The sequence below is a fragment of the Protopterus annectens genome, chromosome 4.part0, assembly GCF_019279795.1.
Source record: "Protopterus annectens isolate FY-2018-M chromosome 4.part0, PAN1.0, whole genome shotgun sequence".
Lineage (NCBI taxonomy): Eukaryota > Metazoa > Chordata > Ceratodontiformes > Protopteridae > Protopterus > Protopterus annectens.
In genome coordinates, this window is record NC_056733.1 from 1568736775 (window position 1) to 1568756774 (window position 20000).

The following is a 20000-nucleotide window of genomic DNA, read 5'->3' on the forward strand; positions in this document are numbered from 1 at the left end:
TTCACATGCTGGAGGTGGAGTCCTAAATGCTACCACTAGTCAGTTCAGTTCTCTCTCAAAAGCATAACATGGCATTTAATTTGATACCCAAAGACTGCATGCTAACTGCATGGTGAGGCAGTCATACGAGCTATTTCAGATGAGATTTGGTATTCCTTTTAGAACACTTCTTATTGAACTACAGCTTTTCTTGAGACAGACCGCTTCAGATCGCTCTTGCTTCAACTCCTGACTATTCAAAGATCCAGTGTCTCTATTTTCTTGCAACAGGATTGGCTGCAACTACTCCAGGTACTCATCTTAGTAAAAAAAGAATTTATGTACTCACCATAATGTTCCATGTTTGTAGTCCAGCTCGCCTTTCATTCTTACATACAGGTTCGGAGCCAATCCTCAGCTCCAACTCAGACGATTACAAAGCTCAAAGTCTCTAAATTGGCTTATGCCAAGGTACGTATCCCACAATGCACTACTAACAAACCCCAGATCTTGTTTGCTGCTGTCTATAATAGTGATATAGAAGAATTTCCACAAGGAAAAACAATAGATGTAAGGTCTCCAACTCTAAGGAAGATAGACATTATCGTGTCTCCAGATCCTCCAAGGATACATGGACGGGGGGATAGGTGGGTGGGTTCGTAAGAATGAAGGGCAAGATGGACTACAAACATGGAACATTATTGGCGAGTACATAACTTCTTTATGTTCTGTAGTCCTATCTCGCCTTCATTCTTACATATGGGACAGCGTCCCTAGCACCTTTTTCTCAGGTGGCTCCTGGAAATATACTCCTAAGAACCGTGGAACCAAAGGAGGCTCTACCCCTGGAGGCCAAGTCCAATTTGTAATGAGTAATAAAGGTATGAGGGATAGCCCAAGTTGCTGCTGCACATATACTGTCCATTGGAATTCTGGCTTGAAAAGCGGCAGATGTGGATATAGATCTGGTGGAATGAGCTTTAATTTTAAATGAGAGTTCTTTGCCATTAGAAGGGTAAATAAAGATGTGCCATTTGAAATCCAGTTTGATAACATTATCTTGGAGAATGGCATTCCTTTTCTCGTCTCCGAAAAAGATATAAATAATTGGTCTGATTTCCTAAAAACTCTGGTTCTATGAAAATAGAACCTTAACTGTCTGTGTAAATCAAGTTGATGAAATTTATATTCCATTTTGTTTGTATGACTTGGAAAAAATACTGGCAGTTCAATAGTTTGATTAATACTTGATTGTGAACAAATCTTGGGGACAAAGGAAGGGTTAGTGCGAAGGGAAACTCTGCCTCTATGGAATATCAAGTAAGAAGGTTTGACAGAGTGCTTGCAGCTCTGACACTTTTCTGGCAGATGTAATGGCTACCAGAAAAATGGTCTTCCATTAACTCATTCCCTCCAGTAAAACTCTTTTGTTTGTATACCTTTAACTCCTAGTGGACGTGGCCTTTTCCTTTAAAATGAAGTTCTCACCTTACAATTCTAACAAATACTCATTGATAGAGGTCAAATATCAATACAGTTGTGTTTGCTAGCATGCATGCGCCAAGATAAAATATTCTGATACTTTGTATGTAGCATGGTTTTGGAGTTATTAATGTAAATATGAACAAGCAATATTTGACACCTAGAGGAGCAGTAGGAGGTAACTGCAGATGCACCTGGAGGCGTCACTCGGATGTAATGAGTTAAAGGAACTTTAAATCACATGTATGTGAAGGTTCAAAAGGTGGTAAGGTAAGTTTTGAAAGAACAAAATTTAAATTCCAGGGAGATAAAGGTTCTTGAAAAGGAGGTCTTACTAAGGTAGTGCCTTTTAAAAATGATTTACACAATCTGTGAGCCATAAGATTAGGTTCATGTTGCCCCAAATGAAAACTGGAAATAGCTGCTAATTGAACTTTGATTGTAGCAGCAGCTGATCCCTGATGAAAAAGTTTGGTTAGAAATTCTAATACTAAGGAAATGGAGGCTGTGTATGGATCTATATTCCTAGAAAATCTTTTCCATTTGCTAGCGTACAATTTTCTTGTAGAAAATTTGAGAGATGATGCCAGGATATGTGTAACTGTAGGGGGAGAAATCATAAAGCCTGACTAGGGATGGAAGTGGAGCAGTCAAGCTGTTAAGCTGGTGGTGTGGAGACAGGGATGGAACGTGCCTGACATATGTGTCAGAAGGTCTGGTACTGGGTCCAGAGCCCATCAATCTTCCAGAAGGTGGGGCCCGAGGAAGGAGAACCAAATCTGACAAGGTCAGTAAGGAGTGATGAGAATCATTCTGCTTCCCAAAGTCTTTGCTTTCTGGATCACTTTCGATATTAGCGGAAAGGGAGGAAAAGCATAAAGAAGTCCTGAGGACCAACTGTGGACAAGTGCATCTCTCTCGCTCTCCCCCCGGGGGGGGGGGGGGGATGAGGGTGAAGTAGCTGCTGCACTTGATATTCATTGGGGTGGCAAACAGATCACAGCAAGGCTTTCCCCATTTGCAGAAAATCTGTTCCGTGACTTTCTGATTCAGAGACCACTCGTGAGGCATCAAGATTGCCCTGGTGAGCTTGTCGGCTATCACATTAGTTCTCCCCGGGACATGCATTGCAACTAGAAAGCATTGGGAAGATATCGCCCACTGCCAAACACGTAGAGCCTCTCGACATAGGGGGTAGGATCTGGTTCCCCCTTGTTTGTTTATATACCATACCAGTGACATATTGTCTGATTGGATTGCTATCGTCTCTAGAGGAAGAAAGTCATGAAGTGCTTGCAACGCCAGTAGCACTGCTCGCATCTCTAGAACACGGATATGCAAGTGAGCCTTGTGTTCTTGCTATGTGCCTTGGACTGTCCTTCCTAGATAATGCCCCCCACCCTATCCTATCTGGGTGCATCCGTGGTCACAGTAGCAACGGGCTGGCGAGGAATGAATGGTCTGCCTATAGTTAATTGATTGGACTGGATCCACCAACAAAGGTCCTTTTGCAAGATTCCATTATTAAAATGGGATGAGACAGATGTAGTTGCTGAAAAGACCACTCGGAAAAGAGTAGCCACTGCAGAATTCTCATATGCAGTCTGGCTAACGGAACTGGAGTTATAGTAAAGGCCATGGTTCCCAGTAGTTTGAGCACAGTCTTCGCTTTGACCTTGTGTTGGGGAAGCAGGCTGTATATTTGTTGTCTTAGATTTTGCACTCTGTCTGAAGGAAGGCAAGCCATCATTGCAACCGTGTCCATTTCTGCGCCTATAAAAGTCACATATTGAGAGGGTGACAACAGACTTTTCCCAATTTATAGTGATGCCTAACTGAGTACAGACTTGGATGGTTGAATCCCTGGCTTGTAGAAGTAGGTGCCTGGTGGTGGCAGTCAGGAGCCAGTCAACCAGGTACGGAAACACTTGGAATTCAAGACATCTCAAGTGAGCCGTTACTACCGCCATGCATTTGGTGAGCACCCTGTGGGCTGTGGTGAGACCAAAGGGCAGAGCCTGAAATTGGTAATGACTGGCTTCCCAGCCGAAAGCGTAAATGACTCCTTGATGCTCTGTCCATTTTTATGTGGTAGTACGCATCTTGCGGGTCTATGGAGCACATCCAATTGTCTTTCCCTAACAGAGGAAGTATAGACTGCAGTGTTACCATTCAGAACTTGGACTTCTTCACTGATTCGTTTAACTTGTTGAGATCCAAGATGGGCCTCCAGTCCCCTGTTCGTTTTGGCACTAAAAACAATCTGAAGTAAGTTCCGAATCCTATCTGGTCTGCGGGGACGGTTTGAATTACTTTCTTTTGAAGCAACTTTTGGATTTCTACAGTTGCTTAATCCCTGTGATTGGGTGAAACATCTGGGATTCTCTTGGTTAGATGAGGTGGAAAAGAGAAGAGTATGGAGTATCCTCTGGAAATTATCTTTTGTACCCACTTGTCTTGTGTGATGTCATGCCAGGCTTCCGGGTACAAAGATAAGCGACCCCCGACTGGCACCAGAGAAGCACAGCCGGGCCTCACATCAGGAGTGCTATTAGGGATACCCACGAAAGGAATCACGTCACCCTTGTTTTCCGGACCCCCCCCCCCCCTGCCTCTAGGGTGACATCTACCACCATTTCCTCCTCCTCTGTCTCTGGAGAAGGAATTACCTTGTGCGTCTGGGAAAAATCTCTGACATTTCTTGAACCACATTTCCCCCCCCTCTCTGACCTTTAGGGTATGGTCTAGAAGGGGCGGAAAAATGTACTCGCACAGCAGAGAGTCTTCCCTTCCTGCTCACATCTGGTGACTGTGTCTTTTACCTTTGGTCCAAACAGAGAGGAACCGTCAAAGGGGGCATTAGTAAATGTAGACTTGAAGGGCTCTGCAAAGTTACACAAGCGCATCCAGGAGTGTCTCCTAAGGGAAACTCCTGAACCCGCTGCCCTGCTCACTCCATCTGCTGCATAAGATATCAGCATCATGGAGGAGTTAACAATAGAGGTTAAGGTGGACAACTGAGCAGTCATCTTCTCAGGGACTCCTTCAGATAAAATACCTTGAAGAGCATCTCCCAGTTTTTTTAGGAGATCTCTTTGAAGCCTAGTGAAATGGGGGAGGTAATTGAGCGATCTGAGTGTAAAAACCACTGAAGACAAAATACGCTTCCTGTACCTGTCCAAGGCAAAAATAGGTCCTCTAACTAAAACAGACCTATGCCTGAGAAAGATTAACAATAACTAGCACAACAAAGACGAAGGGATACCACGAAAAGAAGGCCTGCGGAAGCGACAGCCAACAATCAGCTACAACAATTAGCAATAAAACTTCAGGAAAAAAAACAAAAAAAAAAAACACACCAACTACTAGCAAGTTAACAACAGTAAGCTATTGATAATTAACTTTACAGTAAAAAAAAAAAGAACACTAAATATTTGAAGAAAAAAATGTTCCAACTTAGCCACGGCCAAGAAAGAGAACACTTCTGAACTCAGAGTGGCAAATGAGATCTGGGGATTCTTAGTAGTGCACCTTGCCACGAGCCAACTTAGAGACTTGTAATCGGCAGAGTCGGAGCCAAGGATCGGCTCCGAACCCATATGTAAGAATGTAGGCAAGATAGGACTACAGAACATCTTAAATTTATCTGTCTTACTGAAACTTTTAACATTTCTTCTCTATAGTTTACCATCATCCCTATGAACTGAAATTCTTTGTTTGGCTTCTTTAGCAACTACTTCCTCATCAGGCTGAAGACATATCCATGGCTTCTGAAGTCAGTCTCTCTCCAACTATAAATCTGGCAGTCGTCTGCATTTTTAATCAGAACAGCATTTCTGTCGCTGCTCCCCTTCTCTCCCGGCACATCCTTCAATTTAGATTGTTATGGTATGGGTAGCAAAGAGTACAACTCTGTACTCATTGTTTTACCCAACCTGACATTCCTAAACAGTATATTAATTATTACCACATGCTCTTTCTTCACACTTTACTGTTACCAGATGTTTATCAGTTATTTCTTTAAGCATTTGTGCTTTGAACGCAATGCATATTTTTTCTTGAAGAAATAAAAACTCTTTTCCTTACCAATGTTTTTCCTAGACGAGTCTTTCACTGTAATGTCTTATCTTACAATAGCTGCATTTTGTGTCAATATATTTCTGAAATACTTTCATTTTCTCCTGCAGCTGAAAACTGGGGAACCCCAAGAATCTGTAGTCCTAGCAGCTCTTCAAATTTTTCTGGTATATAAGCTTTAAACAAAAATTTTCTGCTATGCACAGTTCACTGCCTGGTCCTTATTTCAATTTTGGATACTTCAGCAGATTAAGCCCAAACCTATGCACCTAAGGGACTGTGGCATGTTTCCACATTACTTTCTTCTCCATAAACATATTCATGGAATTATTCCCATCCATAAACATATTCATGGAATTTTTCCCATCCTTACACTACTAATATCTTTACCCTCTAGGATGTCATTCTAAGGGTATCCAACATTTGTTAGCTTGGGAGAACATGGTCAGACCACATTGCTTTACCAAAGATAGACTTCACCTTTCCCCTCTAGGCTTCTGAATACTGGCTAAGGCTTTGTCCACCACGCCCCATAGTGCCTTTTTTAGGCCATGCCCAATTAAACCCATCAACATACCAAAATCAACTCAACAGAACCTCAGGGTGTTACTGCTCAATGCCAAGACCCTAGATAAAAAACTACACTCACTCCAAGCCCTACTCACACTTAAGAATATAGACATCTGTGTAGTTACTGAGACATAGTTTAAAGCAGCAGAGACTACCTGACAGTGCAAGGTTTCAGTGCCTTCCACACTTTTAGACCTGTAGCTGCACAGACAAGTGCTAAAGGTGGAGGTGTTTCAACATGAATCAATAACAAGCATACCTTTAAAACAGGATGACAATGCTGGAGATCCTCCACACACAGATCACCACAGACAAAATCCCATACTATATCCCAGTCAGCTATAGGTCACCCTCCACGTCCCAAAAAACTCACAATGAATAGCTTCACTTACTGGAGGCACTCACATCTAATACCCTACTCATAGGAGACTTTAATAATCTCTCTACAAACTGGGAATCTTACAGTGGATATAAAAATGTACACACCCCTGTTAAAATGCCAGGTTTTTGTGATATAAAAAATGAGACCACAATAAATTATTTCAAAACTTTTTCCACCTTTAATGTGACCTATAACCTGTACAAGTCCATTGAAAAACAAACAAATCTGCTGGGGACAAAAAAGCATAAAAAATGTACAATAAGCTGGCTGCATAAGTGTGCACACCCTTAAATTAATACTTGTTAAAGCACCTTTTGATTTAATTACAGCATTCAGTCTTCTTAGGGAGGAGTCTATCAGCATGGCACATCTTGACTTGGCAATATTTGCCCATTCTTCCTTGCAAAAGCACTCCAAATCTGTCAGATTGTGAGGGAATCTCTTGTGCACAGCCCTCTTCAGGACACTCCACAGATTTTCTACTGGATTTAGGTCTGGGCTCTGGCTGGGCCATTCCAAAACTTTAATTTTCTTCTGATGAAGCCATTCTTTTGCCGATTTGAATGTAGGCTTAGGGTCTTTGTCACGTTGAAAGGTGAAATTCCTCTTCATCTTCAGCTTTCTAACAGATGCCTGAAGGTTTTGGGCTAAATGTGACTGGTACTTGGAACTGTTCATAATTCCCTCCACCTTGACTTAAGTCCCAGTTCTAGCTGAAGAAAAGCAACCCCAAAGCATGATACTGCCACCACCATGCTTCACTGTGCAGATGGTGTGTTCTTTTGGTGACGTGAAGTGTTGTTTTTGCGCCAAACGTACCCTTTGTAATTGTGTGCAAAAAGCTCAACATTGGTCTCATCAGACCATAACACATTTTCCTACGTGCTTTTGGGAGACTTGATGTATTGTTTTGCAAATTTTAGCCAGGCCTGGATGTTTTTCTGGTTAAGAAAAGGCTTCCGTTTTGCAACAATATCCCATAGCCCAGACATATGGAGAATACGGGAGATTGTTGTCACACGTAGTACACAACCAGTACTTGACAGAAATTCCTGCAGCTCCTTCAGTGTTGCTGTAGGTCTCTTGACAGCCTCCCTGACAAGTTTTCATCTTGTCTTTTCAACAATTTTGGAGGAACGTCCAGTTCTTTGCAACATCACTGTTGTCTCATATTTTCTCCACTTTTTTATGACCGTCTTCACTGTGTTCCATGGTATATCCAATGCTGTGGAAATTTTTTTGTACCCTTTTCCTGACTGTTACCTTTCAATAATGAGATCCCTTTGATGCTTTGTAAGCTCTCTGCGAGCCATGGCTTTTGCTGTAGCAGGCAACTGAGTAAATGTCAGGAAAATCCTACTAGGGCAGTTGAACTTTATTTGGGGTTAATCAGAGTCTTTAATTGATGGCAGATGTGTACCCAAGAAGACTGAATGTTGTAATTAAACTAATACTTTATTGAAGCACCTTCTGATTTAAGGGTATGCACACTTGTTTGTTTATGTACCAGACTACTGACATATTTTCTGACTGAATGGCAATCGTTCCAGATGGAAGGAGAGGATGTAATGCCTGCAACGCTAACAGCACCGCTCTTAACACCAGAACACTAATATGCAAGTTGGCCTCTAAGCTCGACCATGTGCCTTGGACTGTCTTTCCCTGAAAATGGCCCCCCACCCTATCAGAGAAGCATCTGTGGTCACAGTGACTTTGGGTTGTGGAGGAGTCTGAAAAGGGCGAAGTTCCGCATCTGGCCTCACCCACCAGAGGAGATTTGCTTGCAAGAGTTGGTTATGAGGATCTGTGAGTTTAGGGGATGAATATTTGCCAACCACTGGGACAATAGGAGCCATTGTAACAGTCTCATGTGTAACCTTGCCAGAGGAACTATCAGAATGGCTGCAGCCATGGACCCTAGAACCTGGAGAACTTCCCTTGCTGACACCGTTCTTTGACAGAGTATCACACATCCTTGCTGACACAGTTATTTGACAGAGTATCACACATACTTGCAATCTTAATCTCTGAAGCCTGTGAGCTGGTAGAGATACCAGGCATGTTTGAGTATCAAACTGCCCCTATAAATTCCAGTTGTTGGGTAGGTTGTAAGTTGGGTTTCTCCCAATGTACGGTGATGCCTAGGGATTCCGCTAGTGAAGTGTGTAATGGAGGCCATGGTCAGATGATGCTTGGTGGGGGCAGAAAGGAGAGAATAGTCTAAATATGGAAACACCTGGAATCGTTGAAGTCTCAGATGAGCTGTCACCACTGCTAGACATTTCGTGAACACTATGGGGGCCGTCAAAGAGACCAAATGGCAGGGCTCGGAACTGGTAATGACTGGCTCCTGGCCGGAAGCGAAGGAGACTCCTGGAGCTTTTGTCCATTTTGATGTGGTAATACTCATCCCGGAGGTCTATTGAACACATCCAAACATCCTCTCTTAAAAATGGAAGAATGGATTAATAGTGACCATGCGGAATTTGGTTTGCATCACTGATTTGTTTAAATGGCTGAGATCCAGAATGGGTCTCCAGTCCCTGGTCTTTTTTGGCACTAAAAAGAATCTCGAGTAAAACCAGGATCCGCATTGGTCTGGAGGGATGACTCTTTTTTGACACAGCTTTCTTATCTCTAAAGTCGCTTCTTCCCTTTGATTGGGTGGAACATCGGTAAGGTTTTTTTGTAGGTCTTGGATGGGAGGATAGAGGGAAGTAGTAGCCTCTGGAGATTATTCTCTGTAACCACTGATCATTTGAAATAGAGCGCCAGGCAGTCTGGTGCAGAGAAAAACAAGCCCCGACTGCTTCCAGAGGAAAGCAATCGGGCAACACTTCAGGAGTGTTGATATGACCACCCAGAGAAGGAATCCCTTGGAGTCTTGGTTTTGGGGACCCCCTCTGCCCCTAAAGGGGCATCTTCCACCACTGGAACCCCCTCTGCTTCTAGTGGAATCCTCGCCACATGCGTTAAGGAAAGGACCTTGAGATTTCTTGTACCAGATTTTCCCACTCCTCTGGTTCCTGGAAAAGGAAAGTTGGGGCTTGGAAAAACATAGCCCAACAGCAGACAAAGTCTTTCCATCCTGCTCGCACCTGGTCAATGTGTTCTTTACTTTAGAACCAAATAAGGAAGATGGTTCAATAGGGGTGTTCAAAAAGGAGGACTTGAAGTAGCCCGCGAGGTCACAGATGCGCATCCAGGCATGACGCCTCATGACTATGCCTGCACCTGCATCTCTAGCCGCCCCATAGGTTGCATGGGAGAGCAGCCTCATGGACCAATTGAAAATAGATTCAAGGGTGGCAAACTGAGAGGCAACCTTGTCCTGTGCCCCTGTCAGAAACTTGACCCACCATGGCTCCAGAAAGTTCGGTAATCAAATCTCTTTGGAGCCTCGTGAAATGTGCCAAGTTAATTCAGGGACCTAACAGCAAAGGTCGCTGAAGCAAAAACTCGCTTCCCCAATCTGTCCACAGCCTGGGACTCTGTTGGGTGGGTGAACAGTAGGACTTTCTTCTGTTAGATCCTTTTTAGTGGCTGCCGCTACCACCACAGTGTCAACTGGCAAACCTCTCAACCAGTGGGGATGTTCTTCCGGGGGGGGGGGTCTTATCTGGTCTCTGGGGAATGGGCTCAATAGACTCAGGGTTCTGCCAAGCACACTGAATGATGAGTTGGACTAAATCGTTGGCAGATGGGGTCACCCAAGAGGTAGAAGGCCGGGAGCGAAAAGCCTGTAAGAAGACAGACTCCGCTGAGGAAGGGTTAGAGGACTTCCAGCCACCCCTCTGCTTTAATCATCATAGTCCATTATACTCTGTCAAACACTCTTCAGGAGAGTCAATGTGCTTCCTTTTGCACATCTTCTTCAGAGGAGAATCCTCAGTGGGAATATCTGAGGAAGACTTGGAAGGATGTGTACCCTGAACTGGGGTTTCCTGAGGCTTCTCCTCCCGGTGTCCTGGGGAGGTGGCTCGTGGTAGCTGTGGAGCAGGGTGAAGTTCCAACGTCTAAGGAGCACTTCCTGAAGGAAGCACCCTCTTCATCACCCGGAAAGCAAGCCCACCCAAAGAGGAATGGGAGTCCAGAAGAGAGAAGGGCAGCCTCAGATCTGGGGGTCACACCCAGCTCTGTTGAACCCGCTCCCGGGGACGGAGCCTCAAGCAGGATTGGGGCAGATGTTATCCCCGGATCGGAGGACAGAACCGATAAAACACTCAGAACAGTGCTCTGGACTGAGAACTCCGCCCCCCAACCATGAGTCCGAGGAAAGGACAGTTCCGATGGAACAGAGAACCAAAGGGGTGGCCTCGAAGTCACAGTAACAGACACTGTCTGTGCCGAGGAACAGGGTTCCACAAAGGAAGTCGGAGCAATGGGCTTCGCACTCGACGGATCCAAAGGAGTATACATTGGAGTCCTAGGAGAGATAAGACCCAAACCCCAAAGGGGAGTGAGTCTTACGAATATTTGTTATCCCTTTGGCTGTCAACAGCTGATCCAACAGGCGCACCACATCAAATTCGGAAAGACTCCTGCCTGGTGGACCTCGTGGACACTCCTGAAGGGGAGTCAGGTCATTCCAGAAAGGGGCTGTACATCTGACATAGGAACGGATCCAATGAAGGGGAGTATTGAGTCCGTGGTGTCTGAGGTAGTGGCATCATAGTCTCTAACTTGGAGACAGGTAGTAAAGGAATCAGTGGAGTAGAAAGGGGACTCGGTGTCTAAGAGGCACTCAGAGTTGATCAGTTCCAAAGGAATTACATGGGTCAAAACCGCTTTCGGTGCAGTAAAAGGTAAAGTCAGTGCCGTAGCTGTTATCGAAGGTAAGGTCGGAGCCATAGCTGAAATGGAAGGCGAGGTCGGTGCCAAGGGTGGCAGTGATATCGAAAATCCAGTAACGTCCATGGCTTCGGTCAATGTGGCTATTGGAGCAGAGCTCGGAACGGTAGTGGTAGTAATAGTCGGAGCCGAAGTAGCAATCCTATGCTCCGAGGAAGATTTGTGGGCCTTATGTTTGTGTGACTTGCTCTTATCACCAGCCGGTGAAAAGGCATTAGAATGGGGACGTTTCTTGTCCTTCACTGGAGGGGTTGAGACCTCTGACACAGAAAGTGCCTCTGAGAAAGGAGAAATGAGAAGGCCTTTCAGTATCAATTTATTTTTCTTTTCATTCAGCGTCCGCTGACTAAAACTTCCTTGCCAGATTTGTCAAGGTTTAACAGAGAGGCGAGAAACCCCCAGACAAACACAGTCGTCGTGAGAGTCGCTGTTAGGGAGTTTACCACTGCAAGAGGTGCAATGTTTAAACCCCAAAGTCCCTTTTTTGTCAGACATTTCCACACACACACAAAAAAAAGTTCACAAAACTACTAAACACCGAAAGGGTAAGAAAGGAAGAAGAAAGGGAAAGAAGATACCAACAATGGTATCAAGCGATACCACAAGGGTAAGGACAGGGCATATCGATGATGTTAAAAGAATTACCCAATGGTTAGACCTAGTTAGATATATTAATAGAAAGAGTGAAAAATAAGAAAAAAGTTCAAAAATACACAATTATGAAGAAAATATAACACTTGGCATGAGAGCTCGAAAAAACGCTACTATATGGCTAAGCGTCAAACGAAATCTGGGGTAACAGGGAGAAGGGTATTGTAGGTAAGCAGCTTAGCTCGAGAGTTTTTGGTATACATGAGCTTGGTACTAGGCCAACACAGTTCTGAGGGGCTCAGAACCGAACCCATCAGTGATGAATGGTAAGAAGATTAACACCAGATCAGAAAGTTCTTATCCAAAGGAGCATACAGAAGTTCAGCTTTGACACCTTCAAGTACAGACTGGAATCTGAGCCAAGAAAATATAAGCCCAAATCCAGTGGCAGCAGCCACAACATCACATGCATAACTTGATAGAAAGCTGTGCAGCCTCAGAAGCAGTGTAAATCAAATTTCCAAGGCAGAATATGTGAAACATTCATTAATATTAGGCGAAACAAAACAGACACTGGGTATGACTATCCTTATAAAATATCTGCATACTGCATATGCATTTCCCTCTTCTAGATGATATGAAAAACTTGAAAATTTCAGAGAAAAAAAAAATCAATACTGAGAAAGAGTCTTCAATGGGGTACTTAGTATTCAGTGCTGTTTGAAATATAAAAAGAATACAAGTGTCACAATGCATTTTGTCTAATATAGTTATTTCATACAACTATCAAAATGGGCTAATGCATTTCAGACAGGAAACAGGTCTGCATTCTGTAAGGCATGGCTAGAGCAGCTGTATGTTGCCAATATGAAAAAAACTCATTGTTCTGCTTGGTTCTTATAAAGAAGAAAAAAAGGATTATGGAACATTTCTTTCCTTACAGCATCAGTAAGAAACATAAATAAAACATCTTTATAGTTTGTTCTTGTCTAGTTACACGTTCTGTAATGAATACAGCATTGTTTGTGTAAAGGAATGTTACTGCATGGATGAAGTCAGAGTACAAGAATATGAAAGATGTAATGATTATCAGCAATCTCTGATGATTAGATCATCATAGAATCACAGGAGGTTACTAGGCTAATGGCCCTAGGGCCTTTACAAGCCTAGCCAAGAATTTATCCCACTCATTCAGTCCCTGTCACCCCTGTCAATGAGGGACACAGATGGAGCCCCTGGGGCAAATTTGTGGTTTCCCAGTGACTTAAGGTTGCGCTTTAAGAGGGTCAGCGAGGTACTCTGACATGTATGTGAAGTCTATTCCAGAGATAGGGAAGCTTCTGGGAGACAAAATTCTCTCTCCAGCAGGTTTTGTTGATGTTGCAAATTGGATTCAAGCGTTTCAAGCGAGTAATGCACAAGGAGTTAAGACTTAAGGATATGGAGCATTTCTAGTAGGGCAGGGTCTGAGACTGCCTTGCAGGCCAGACACAGATCACCTCTGAGCAATCTGTATGATATAGAGTAGAGTGATAGTGATTTGAGCCTGTACACATAGGACAGGTGTTGGAGGCCATGGATTCTCTTTATGAGGTATTTCTGTGGTCCTTCCAGTTTGTGCAGATGTTTGGAGAGGCACATACCAAATGGGGCATTATACTCTATTGGTCTGATGAGGGAGAAGTAGAGAGAGATAATAACCTCCATTTTTCTGGATGCAATCCCTTTAATTATGAGGTGACCCAAGTAAAAGGCTTTTCTGACTACTGCCGCTACATGATGGTCGAACGGGAGATAGTTATCAACCTGAATACCCAGGTCTCTCGTCACAGGTTCTGTGTTTAGGGGGTTGCCGTTGATGTGATAATCAGTAGGGGCCATGTTTTTGCCGAATGGTATAATGATGCATTTTTTGGGGATTAGCTTGTGGCCATGACTTTGGCACAAGTCATTAGTTGCTGAGAGACCCTCTTGGAGTACGTTAATCTCATCTGGGGAGTCAATGACAGCACCCAACTTAGAGTAGTCTGCAAACTTAGCCAGCCACAGGCTTTTTGTCTTTGCCTGGACCTCTGAGAAGTAGATGCCAAACAGCAGGGTTCCCAGGACAGATCCCTGGGGAACTCCACTAGTGACAGGTCTGCTATCAGAGGTGGAGGTGCCGATTTTGACCTTGAGGGCCCTGTCAGTGAGCCAGATGGCCACCCACCTGATGAGATGAGGATTTACACTAAGCTGTGTTTGTTTTTCGATGATGCCTGAGTGGGGGATTGTGTCAAAGGCCTTCGCCAAGTCAAGGTAAGCTGTATGTACTGACTTTTCCTCGTCCAGGGCCTTAGTGACCATCTCAAAGAAGTCAAGCAGGTTCAGCAGGCAAGATCTGCCATTAACAAATCTGAACTGGATTGGGCCAAGTGCTTGGAGATTGCCTGTGTCCTTGTTTAGGAGATCCACAACACGCTCCACGGCTTTACAGATCACACTTGTCAAGCTAATGGGGCGATAGTTTTTTTTGCATAATTCTGCTGTCATACAAGGATGTGAAATATGACTGGAAGGAATGCCTCGTTTCATGTACTTAAAAGTTTGTATTTCTGCCATATAGTTAGGTTTTGCATATTTCACCTTGTGTGTGATCTCAGCTTGCTGCCATTCTATTCTAAACAACAGAGGTCTTGCCTTAAATGGCTTTCATTTCCTACTACATTTACTAATTACACAAAGTAATAAGGAACCTTTTAACACTTAGCTTGTCCTTTAATAATGAAAATGTAACCTTTCGAAATGCTGACAAACGCAGCTTCAGATGGAGTCTTGTTTCCTGCACTGGTGGCAAGAAATTTCAACAGTCCTCGTGCCAAGGTCCAAAATTAGATGTACAGAGCATGAGGAAAGTATGCCTAAGCTTTGGTATATTGGCCAGTGTGTCAGGAAGGAGCATCGAATATTTAATATACTGACCAGACGCACAGTTCCCTTGGCAGGTTACATCCCATCAGTCGTTATTAATGCAACAGTGTTCCAATGAACATCATATACATATGCTTAAACGTAACGTGCACAAACTTTGTGTTCACAATGGGGATCAAAGTAGTGATTAGGAAAATGTTGGAGGGGTTGGGAGACTTGAAAATGGTGCAAAACAAAACTGCAGTGAACGGCATAAAGGTTTACTGGTTGGAAAAGTCAGCAGCCTGAAATATTAAAAAGTTAGTGAAAAAAGTAAATACGTACATTCAAGAAGTATATGACCGTAACAAAGTTGCATCTGATGACAACTTTGGATACATACCATGTTAAAAACCCTCAATTCATGAGAAACTACTAAGCCACTTTCTGCAAGAGGCAACAGCTTTACAGCCACTGCACAAGTTGTTCTTATGTAAAATGTATTGATAAACTCAAATTATTTTTTTTTCCCACAAACGTACAGCTTTACTGGTGCATTCAGGCCAATAAACCCAAAAACCACTAGCTGAAGACATGTCATACTTCACTCAAAGTCTTAAAAAAAAAAAAAAAAAAAGTAACAAAGTTATAGCCATTCAGAAGCCATACAGCTGAAACACACGGATTTATCCTTAAGAGGTAATTTGTATATATCCCACCCTCCTTCGCTACAAGATATTTAAAGTATTACACAGTGAAATCTAGCTTTGCTGGGTCTTTGAGAATTTGTACTAAATTGTTGGTCTGTATGATCTTTTTACCCTTTGGCTTGGATGTCGTTAGAGATATTTTATCCTAATGTTATGGGCATCAGGTTTGCTTAAAAGCTCAGTGTTTCTAAAAGTATGGTCAAACAATCTACCTATGTTGTTTGTACTGGTGTGCTCAGAAAAAGTACAAAACATGGCAAGACAAAAGCTAGTTGGATTTGGCTTTATGAGCAGGAATGCAGCAGTAAAGACAAAGTAAAAGCAAAATGTCATGGGTATTCAGAAGACATGTAGCTGAAACACTGGTATGTCCTTGAGGGATCATATGTATGTAGCTCGTGGGCCTCTACTACACAAGGTTGGCATTACACCGTGACGACTCTAGCTTTGCTCGGTCTTTCTTGTAGCTTTCAATTCTAAAACTGCAAAGAATTCCAATGCAAAAAAAAAAAAAAAGACTGTCTTCGTGAACAGCTCATTTATAAATGCAAGATCAAGTTGGTTTACCCTCCCCACCAAAGCTGACCTGTTTTCAACTTCAACAACTTCATCTTCAATGTCAAAATCATTAATTACTTCATCACTGTCAGGAGGTGGTGCCAACACATCTTCCTGTAAATAAAAACAATATTTTTAAGACATTACCCAAATCAACCACAAAAGTGTTTTGTGCTAGAACAACATTACAGAAGACACACAACATTATACTGTAAATACTTGCACAATTCACAGGAATAACAGAAAAAGTCACTAAATTCAAAGCTCACTATATTTTAAATGTTTTTTTGTGCTTTGTTTTTTCCAAGTGGATGAAAAGTCTATGGCAACACCTGAAAATACTTTACTATTGTCTATTGCATGGAAGTCTTCCTGACATTATTCAGTACCTACCCCTCTGCAACCACACATATGTTCCATTTCTTTGCATATTCAAGTCTGTGCCTTGGACGAGTGGGATTTTATTTTAAAATTTTGTAGAAAGACAAGTGTCGGAATACATTTTTAATGAAGCCAATGTGATTTACCTGGCAACTCGTTGCAACATATAAATATCTGTTGTTCTACTTTGTAACTGGCAAATTAAGGCTGACTCAGCAGTAGACACAGACCAAGAAATTTTAAAGAAGCATACACGTATTCCTGGTCAAGCTTCTGCATTAAGCCAATTTTTTAAGTCAACATGACATTTCTATAGCTTTCAATTACACAAAGATATATCAAATGTTGGACCTCAGAAAGGCCCCTTTTGACCAAGCATTTATCTTCTTGCATTTCCATTGTTTGACTATACAACATATACCTGTAACATGCTAACAACCTTAGCTTGGCTTTGGACACACTGGTGGAAACAGATTTTGCATGAGACAGGCAAAGAAATGTGATTTTATTAGAAGGATAATGTTTCTCTAGAATGTCCCTCCCCCAAGGCCGAATCTTCTCCCACAGTACTCGGTACTGATGCAGACCAAACTGTTAATGAAGGGAATTGGGAAAACTTTTGGAAGTCCTGCTGAAATTCCAGTTTCCACAGGAGTAATTGCTCAAAATAAAGACAACATACATACATTTCAAGGGGTAGTGCAAAACAGGTCTCATTCCTGAAAAAGTTTGATACAGAATGAAGCATTAGGCAGGCAGAGGTTCAAATATTCAAAACCACTGGCACATGCTATAATGCAGGATCTACACTGAAGGCTTGAAGATAAAAACGGCAAAAGTAGTTAAACATACGGGGACGTTACAGTGATCTTGTCTTACTGGTTGAGGTCTCTCACAGCTTCAGGATTTGGGTTTCAGTCCTTACCGCCAATTACTGTACAAGTGAAGTTTGCATGCTACTCTAATGTTTCAATAGGTATACTCTAACAAGCTAGCTTTACTCCCATCTCCCAAAAACGTGCTGGCTGAACAAAGGTTGAAGTCAAGTATTCTTATCTTGTAACATAAAAAAATAAAATTTTTTTCAGACAATCATTTAGAACATACTCATGCACCATATCAATCTACAAGAAGGTTCTGCATTCAGCAAATGCAGTACAACTTGTAAGGCACAGTAAAATGCAAGAAAAAAAAAGCACAGTTGTCTATCTTACAGGAAAATTTCTCCACAGATACTGGATACACAAAACCATTCAAACACAGATAAAAAAGTGAAGCAAGAAGGTTGTGGTAGTAACCAATCTTACTGCAGCAGGCTTTCTTGCAGAATAAATACTGTGGTGAATAACACGTTACATCAAATTTTTAATGTAACAAGCAAGAGTTGGGAAGAATACCAAGAAAAATTATGCCTTTCTGTAAGGCACAGAGGAAAGACAGAAAAACACCTCAGAAGGCCAAGATCCCAAGCAGTGAAGTGCCAAAGGTGGCTTGACTCCTGGAAATCAATAATGAAATACTGTTTGGTGCAGATGTGAAGTTTTGAACAAGTGACCAAGGGAAAATGTCTGCAATGGCAATACATGAACAGAGATCAAAGCAGTCACATCTGTAGTACAGTGACTTGTGATAGAGGCATTTTCAAGCGAGCAGTTAGCCATCTGATGGCAAAAGAAATAAATTAGCAACCCACTTAGGGTAATTTATCATCACAAGATCATCCTTAGAGTAAAGACAAACATTTGGTTTGTCTGCTTGAACCCATGCACCCTCTTCGGGCTAAAATACAAGAAAATAAATAAAGAAGCCAAGAGGTTCCAAAATCCACACCAGAATTTAATATACTTAAAACTTCTTCAGATAAAAAACAGTACACAGACACCAAGTTTAAATACAAAAACTTTTCCCTCCATTCAGTCATCCACCCAACCAAATAAACCACATCATTTAAAGCTCATTAGTCAATTACCTTTCACTACTAATACTTAACTCTGTTTTAACCATGTACAGTAGTATTCACTAAGATACATCCTCATTTAAATTGCCATGTTTTTAAAAATCACTTCATAATACTACTTTCCATATTTTAAAAATGTAGACATGTAAATACTTTTCCTAAAATAAACACAAAAGTAATTAATAAATAGTTAAAATATCAAATTCATCTAGTGAGACTTCTCAGTTTTAAGATACAGGCAATAGAAATCATTTCATTTAAGCCTGGCTTTCCACTAGAGTCCAGGCGTTAACTGCCATAACACTTCCTGCCTTTCTAGAATTAAAGGGAAGGGGTCACCTCTTACATTATATTTTACTTGGTCTATCACTCTAAAAGTAAAGGCATGGCCCAGGTGACTACTACAATGCCTTGCCAAGGAATTCTCATTCTTGCCCTTGCTTATACTATATATATATATATATATATATATATATATATATATATATATATATATATATATATATATATATATATATATATATATATATATATATATATATATATATATATATATATATATATATATATATATATATATATATATATATATATATATATATATATATATATATACACACACACACACACACACACACACACACACACACACACACACACACACACACACTCGTAAGCACTTTCCTTAAGTTTTCTATCGGTCTTATCAATATAGTATGCTGGGCACAACTGGCATGGGCAATATAGATCACAGATTTAGAATTACAATAGTACCTCCCATTTATTCTATATGTTTTATCTCGAATTGTAAAAGTGCAACCTGATGCCATGTACCTGCAAAGGCTGCAAGCCTCGCATTTAAACATGCCTGGCATTCGTACAGTTATTTGTCTAGGCAGTTCTACCAGTGACTTCAAGTTCCTGCCATGTTTAAAAATTACAGATGTTTTTTCACCTATTTTAACCATCATTTCTTCCTCAAGAGAAAACACCCTCCAATTTTTAACCAACATGTTCCTCATACTGTAAGTAGCTACACTAAATTGGGTTATAAAGCTAGAGGCATAGTTCATCACCTGGGTTTGTCTCCCATTTCCAAGGTTAAGGAGGTTTCATTATAACCAGTTCCATGTAAAACCCCTTCACTATTTGCCAAGTCTAAAATAGGTTTGTACACCCCCCTAAATCCCTTTTGTTGTACTTCCAAAGTGAGCTCCACAATAAAATGTTCAAAATAGCCCCTACTTAAGAACATTTGTTTCAGAGTCCTACATTCCTCTAAGTCATCATCATCTTCTGTAAACATCCTACCTGCATGCACCAACTGCCCCTCCACCACGGATTTCTTTTGATGAAAGGGGTGGGAGCTACTAAAGTGCAACATCAAATTTGAGTACGTTTTCTTTCGGAAGATTCTTGCTAAGAAAGCTCCTTTAATATTTGTCTTTTGTTAGTAAGATATCCAAATAGGACATACAGTCTTTCTTAAAGGAACTAGTAAACTTAAAAAATTCAGTAGTCCCATTAAAATGCCTAGCAGTTAATCTGCTGCCAATCCATCCCCTTTAAACAA

The 20000-nt window shown here is 41.7% G+C and overlaps 1 protein-coding gene across 1 annotated transcript in view; it reads right to left on the minus strand.

Moving 5' to 3' along the window:
* Nucleotides 1-20000, minus strand: part of UBLCP1 (ubiquitin like domain containing CTD phosphatase 1) — a gene marked incomplete in the record, with an annotated part of 598821 nt that overhangs the window by 443398 nt on the left and 135423 nt on the right. The window contains 1 exon segment of the mRNA XM_044069354.1: nt 16118-16203. Coding sequence (XP_043925289.1) covers nt 16118-16203 — 86 coding nt within the window.